This window comes from Citrus sinensis, chromosome 8, assembly GCF_022201045.2.
Source record: "Citrus sinensis cultivar Valencia sweet orange chromosome 8, DVS_A1.0, whole genome shotgun sequence".
Classification (NCBI taxonomy): Eukaryota; Viridiplantae; Streptophyta; class Magnoliopsida; order Sapindales; family Rutaceae; genus Citrus; species Citrus sinensis.
Genome location: NC_068563.1, coordinates 8640412 through 8647200, shown reverse-complemented (window position 1 = coordinate 8647200; position 6789 = coordinate 8640412). Strand labels below are relative to the sequence as shown.

At 32.9% G+C, this 6789-nt stretch overlaps 1 protein-coding gene across 1 annotated transcript; it reads left to right on the top strand.

The window, feature by feature from the left end:
• The first annotated feature begins 4551 nt into the window (after positions 1-4551).
• Positions 4552-6413, top strand: LOC127899273 (anti-H(O) lectin 1-like). The gene is made up of 2 exons (XM_052432618.1): positions 4552-4683; positions 5550-6413. The coding sequence occupies exons 1-2, from the start codon at positions 4552-4554 to the stop codon at positions 6411-6413; spliced, it is 996 nt and encodes a 331-aa protein (XP_052288578.1).
• Positions 6414-6789: the final 376 nt, after the last annotated feature.

Below are 6789 nucleotides of genomic sequence, written 5' to 3'. Positions count from 1 at the left end.
GCAAGTTGAACATTCTTGACATACATTCCCCCTTGAAGTTAAGATTGATTTCCCTTAATTTATGTAATTGATTTCTGTGTCTTTTGACTTTCTGTATTATTTTATATACAATCCCTTTGACATAGGAATTAGTTATTAGATTTATTCATTACCTTATATAGCTTATTAGCCCTGTTATATATTCATGTAATAACTTCCTGTAAAGATAAGAAATGAGGAATCTTCTTCACTTTTTCACATAATGCTCAATCAAGAGAAAAGTGTTGTGGAAGCTGAGATGATTGGTATGATTACATCTATTCACATTGAAGGTAAGAAAATTGTTCTTGAAGAACATTTGGCTAAAAATATAAAAATAATTGAAAATGACATCAAGAAAAAATTAGAGAAATGCAAAGTGTCATCTAATTGTTTTTTAGTCCAATTTTTCTTTTTTATACGAATAATACAATTAAATAACTTATATTACATTTGATATTTACAACTATTATATTCCAATATACAATTATTAATATTTACAATCGGATAATTAGTTGAGATTACAACTTTACATTAAATTCTATTAAAGCATTTGCCTAAATTGTCTACACTCACTAATAATTAAGGAATGTCTGCTCCACTTGCATTTTGCAAGGAAGAAAAACTTTAAAATAGCCCCATAAGACATTCTTAATTTACAGAGAATTTGTGTCCCTAAGGACTAAAAATACTACTCTCATGGTTGGAAGAGCAGCGATCCACCACTCATTAAAGGGCGAGTAGCATTTTCCAGTTTTGAACATATAGCATGAGGAACATTTTTCATATTTAGTCGAATGACAACTCAATGCTCCTTTTGCCAACATGTGTAGGGTTGTAACCCTAAAACTCTTGTCTTAACACAAGAGATTTTTACTATTTCAATTAGATAGCACCCACAAGATTAATTTTTGGATGTTAGTTGGTCAACCATGAATGCTATATATTGTCAAGTGCTTCTAGATTTTAGGCTAGTTTGGTGATACTGCGGCTTTTAAATAATTATCGTTAGCTATATTGTAAAAGCAATCAGTCGTGAAGAGAATTAATTAAATGTTTGGTAGAATTTATTTTCAAAATATAATTTTTAAAAATAGTCGTACGTGTCTAGTAAATTTTATTGTTAGACTACTACAAAAATATACGAATGAGTAAAATGAACATATTATTGAATAAAATTTATTTATACATTTAAAAACATGTATATTATTATGTGTAAATAATGATTGATAGTTAAGTTTTTTATTTTTATTAATTTTTTTGTTTTATTTTATTATCTCAATATAATTGGTAAAAATAATATTTAGAATAAGGATAATTTTAGATTTTTTAATCTACGTGAGTATGTAAATATGAAATTATATTAAATATAAAACTAATTATCAAAATCATATTTTAAAAGGTACCTGTTGTGCAAATTTTAATGAACTCGCAAGCGCACGAATCTATTGTAGTATAGATCAATGATGACGAGTGTCGATCCCACGAGGAGGTGGATTTTAATTGTGTGTGGAATTAATTTTGCAAATGGGTGGTTGGAATTGTGGTGGAAGTGATTTAAAATATGCTAAAATTGGAATTGAAATGGCAATAATAAATTCTAAAATTGGAATTGCAATGGCGAGAATAAATTGTAGTGAAATCTATTGAAATGACGTACTTGGGTATCTGGATCCGCATCAACATGCATCATGGGCTAACTATTCCTTATTAATGCCAATTAAATCATGAGGGGGAAATCCACACCTCATAAACCACGCTCTAATCAATATGGTGCTAAGGGCTTATCGTGCCAAATAATAATAACCTTGTACTAGGGGGCCGGTGAAATCAAGGCGGTACTAGACAAGATTAGTATTATTTGTCGACGAGAAGTCAAAACATCCACAAAAACTAGAGGGGAAGAGAAAGTAAATTTACCAAATTAAGCCCATGACACATGTTGAGACTTCACCTTCAACCCAAGCTTGAAAGAAAATTAGCCACTCATAATTGAACTAGGGGCAAAATGGAAATTTATTAAAATTCGTAGAAAATACAAGATGGAGAGGGAATTACAGAAAATGGATCCCAAAAATGGATTCAAAGCTCTCAAATTAGGGGGGAGATGCCCCCTTTTTATAGATACATGGAGTAAATCATGGCCATTAGATTAAAAACAGTTTGGACGCTCAGGATTGCGCCACGTCATCAGTCAACAGTACGCGGTTTGACCACGCGGATGAACAGTAACACGGTTCGACCCCGATGAACAGTAACGCGTTTGGTTGAAAATAATCTTGTGTGATGCATGTACCGTACGCGAGATTTGTCGTCCACTGATATGCTGCTACGTCACCATCAACAGTACATAAGAATTTTAGTCCCACAGGATCGTGACACCTCATCAGTCAATGCCACATCATCGGTCAATGCCACGTCATCGATCCGTCTATGTAAACAGTGCCGTGAACAGTAACGTATACATGAATAATACCGTACATGTGAATAGTGCCATTTTTCCTTTTATGCTCCTCCTAAGGTTTTCGACCGTCCTGAGTTCAAAAGTGATGTCCGTTTTTCCGTCTGATCTCTCCTTTATTGTGAAATGACTATAATGCCCCTAAAATACAAAAATACTTAATTAAAATAAAACATATATAATTAAATCACAAGAAGGTTAAATACATAAAAGTAAGGGTTGTTAGTAAGACTTGAAATATAAAATGACGATTTTTTCCTTTATAAATATGCATTTTCTAACACTCAACAGTACCCATCTATTACTTTTATAAGTCCTTGATGATTTTCACAAAAGTGACTTAAAAAAAACCAAAAATCAAAATAAGTTTTAAGTTTTTAAAATTATTTTTGGGCCTCTTAAAACGATCCTAACTTAGCCCTTTATTCAATGTAGGAAATTTTAGAAGAGTCATGATCTTTTTATGGGAAAAGGATAGTGAACTTCTTAACTTTTCGAAAAGGAACATAGAACCCCTTACCATTTCAAAAAAGACATATAATTCTCATTTTTGTTCGTAAATTCCATTTATTTTCGTTCATAATAACTATTATGTCCCTATAAGAGATAATCAACATATTGATTTTAGACAATGAGCCCCCAAATTTTACTTTCCATTTTCACAATTTGCCTTTTGTCCATATAGATGTCTATTTAATATCTCATTTTTCCCAATTTCCTTTGGAAGAAAATAACATGGACTTTAATTTTATCTATTATTAATCTTTTTTAATCATCTTGTTGATGCCGAAATCTGCTCGCCCTTTTGACCGACCAGATCCTTTCACCAACGTTTATGTTATCGACTGTTGCTCGAACCACTAAGGTTGGAATCGCCCTCCTTTCTCTCACTAGACACGCGTTCACCAAAAACGGATCAGAGACGCCGGTGGTTTTCCCGGCGTAAATCCTCTGATGCCTAAGTTAGCACAAGGTGTTTACGGGAAAACAATACAATTTGGATTCAAGAAGTTTGTAATTTTTTTTTTATTTCATAAACACTTTGCAATTTCTTTAGACGGCAAATACTTGGTGTCTATATACCATAAAGGTATGTGCTAACCCAAGCCACTATTTGGAAAAATTATTTGTGGATTATAATTTACAAGATTCGTAGTAAAACAAGACCCAGATCACAATTGAAACCCTTCGTTAGAACACCATTATGAAATTTTATCCCATGAGTAAATGTCTTGTAATATTGGTTAATGGAAACCCCAAACTCCTCAAAATTCATGAAGCCTATATCCTAGCCCAATTAAGTTGGGAGAGATTAAGGTAGCGTTTGTTTTTTTTGTCTAAAATCTAAATGAATTTAAATTTTTCTTAAATCTAAATGGGTCTGATTACAAAAATCTGAATGACATGTTTGTTTTTCTTTCTTAAATATCTAAATATAAGTGGCATCTTGTTTGTTTTTATAATAAAAAACATCTTAAACTTGGTTATTTAACATTTATGTCCTTATAAATTAAAACAAATAAAGAGGATTAGATTTTATAGTTTAGAAAATAAGTTATTTTACAGAGATATTTTTGGAATATAATATTTACTTATTATTCAGACCTTTTTACATTCAGATAAAAGTCACAAAAATTTACTTTTTTTATTCATATGTAAATATATAAAAATCATATATAAGTTCCAAAAAACAAACAAGCATATTTTAGAAAATGTCTGAAATTAATAAAATTTCAGATTTCAGACATTTAAAAAACAACCTCTAAGTCCAAGCATAATCTGCCAAAATTATTAACCCTATATTCTTGCTTGAGATCTATCAAGAAGGAGAACCACATTACAAATTAACTAATCAAAACACAATATTTGCCAACCGTAGTAAATAATTCTGAAATGAGAAATCGATATTGTCAATTTTTAATTTAGAACTTTCTACTTGTACACCAATATATAATATTTAGAGGTGGGAGAAGAAACAAGGCATGGATTAGTTATAATTCTAGTACACAAAAAGATGAGTATTGCTTTCACTAGTTCAACAAACAATTCAGTAGTTCTACAACATTTTGACAATGGAATACATGGCACCTGAGCAACAGGCAAGGCTAGCAAAAGAATCTGGTGTCTACAGTTATGCCACTGTGGCTTTAGAAATCGCTTGTGGGAGAAAACCCATCAACCCAATGGCCAAAAAAGAGGGACGGGTCTATTTGATGCAGTGGATTTGAGAGGTCTATGGAATTGGGAAGCTGGTCACAGCAGCTGATCCGAGACTGCGGAAACTTTGATGAGCTAGGTGATTATTGGATTACAGTCACTCAACTCACGCGACATTTCAATTAAGTTCAGACGATAGTGGTTTGAATTCTTCGACTTATGGGACATTTCAATTAAGTTCACAAAGTTAGGACTTAGTTAATGGATGCAATTTAAGGACTTTTTTAATCACCAATGGTAGTTCCGTCAGATATAAGTGAACCATGAGAAATACCATTCGTATAACAGGCTCGTTTCTTAACTAATCAATCCTCCTTTAATGGGTGGAAGCATAAAGCGTAGTAAACATCACCGAGGATTGAAAAACCGAAAGCGTAGTAAAGAAAAGAGGATGGCTTCTGCACTTAAATCACTTTAAGATTAATCTAATATAAATTAGTGCCTCTAGAATTTATTTTGGTAAGGAAAATTTGAAAAGGATCATCAAGTTTACGTTTTGGACTTGAAAACGACTTAAAAATTGACTTTATTATTTCTTACAAATTTTATTTGCATCGAGGGCCAAAGGCCGAAGAGAAGCAACCAAGTAGTTACTTATGAAAAAAATTAATGAAACTTGCAATTAAAAATTATACACACAACTAATGTAATGCTTTTATTTCACTGTCACTCCATTTATTTCTATTTATTTATATAATTTTTATTGCCAAACAGAATTTGCATACTGGCACTTCCAGGCAATTTCCGAGTTTTCTGAATTGCCGCGTGGACAAATTTGACCACATTTCCACCGAACCTTATGAAGACTTTGTACTTGTCTGAATTTTTATAAGTTACCTTAAAATTTTTGTAGGCAGCCTCTATACCAAAAATGGCTAATTTCTTTATGATCATCATCTTGTTATCCCCAATAATCCAATTAGCAAATGCTTTATCTTTCAATTTTTCCGGTTTCTCCAATGATGGCAGCATCAACTATGAGAGAGCTTTCCCCGAAAACCAAGTGATTCAGCTAGCTTCAAGACGTGGTATGATTGGCCGGGCAACATATAACAAGCCGTTGCGTCTCTGGAATAATGCCACTGGAAATCTCACAGACTTTACAACTCACTTCTCATTTGTAATTGATTCTCAAAACAGAACCGCATATGGAGATGGGCTTGCCTTCTTTCTTGCGCCGCAAGGTTCAAGGATTCCGAATGCCACTAAAGGAGGTTCTTTAGGCCTAACCAATGACGGGGAGTATTTAAATTCATCTTCCAATCCATTTGTTGCTGTTGAATTTGATATCTATAGGAACGGCGGCTGGGATCCACCAGGTAACCATGTGGGTATTGATATCAATTCTATGAGATCTGAGACGAATTTGACATGGTGGGCTGATATCAGAAATGGGAAAATGAATGATGCATGGATTAGTTATAATTCCAGCACAAAGAAATTGAGTGTTGCTTTCACTGGTATTAGAAATAATGCCACAGTGAGGCAGTTTCTTGAGTATCAAGTCAACTTGAAGCTACATTTACCCGAGTGGGTTACTTTTGGCTTCTCGGCAGCCACTGGAAATGCATCTGCAATTCACAGGATTTACTCCTGGGAGTTCAGTTCAAGCTTGGAGACTGATGACGATATTACTAAGATGCGGGCTGTTAATGGTGCTGGTCCCGACAAAGGTCCAAACAAAAATTCTTCAAGCTATACTGCTATAGCAACTTAACTTCATCTTCTGCAGCTTCTTCATCCGCATCCCGTTCAAACATGCCTTAATTCAGTTTTAGTTGTTTGCCAATTTTACTTTTATATTTTAATCTTGTTTTTGATCAAATAAATCTTCATATGCCTTTTTCTTTTTTATTTCATTTTTGGAAAACAATACAAAGAGTAATATACTACACCATATGAGTACCATTTTAGAAAATGGAAAATGCTATTTGCACAAAAAATTACAGAATACAACGAATCCAGTGAGAATACTTATACATAATTTGTTGTGAATTATTTAGTTAATTTATATAATTTTTTAATGAGGCTAAGGTAAGAGGTCACTATTTTCACAACAATAGCGATACATGTACTGACGCCCTATCTACCGA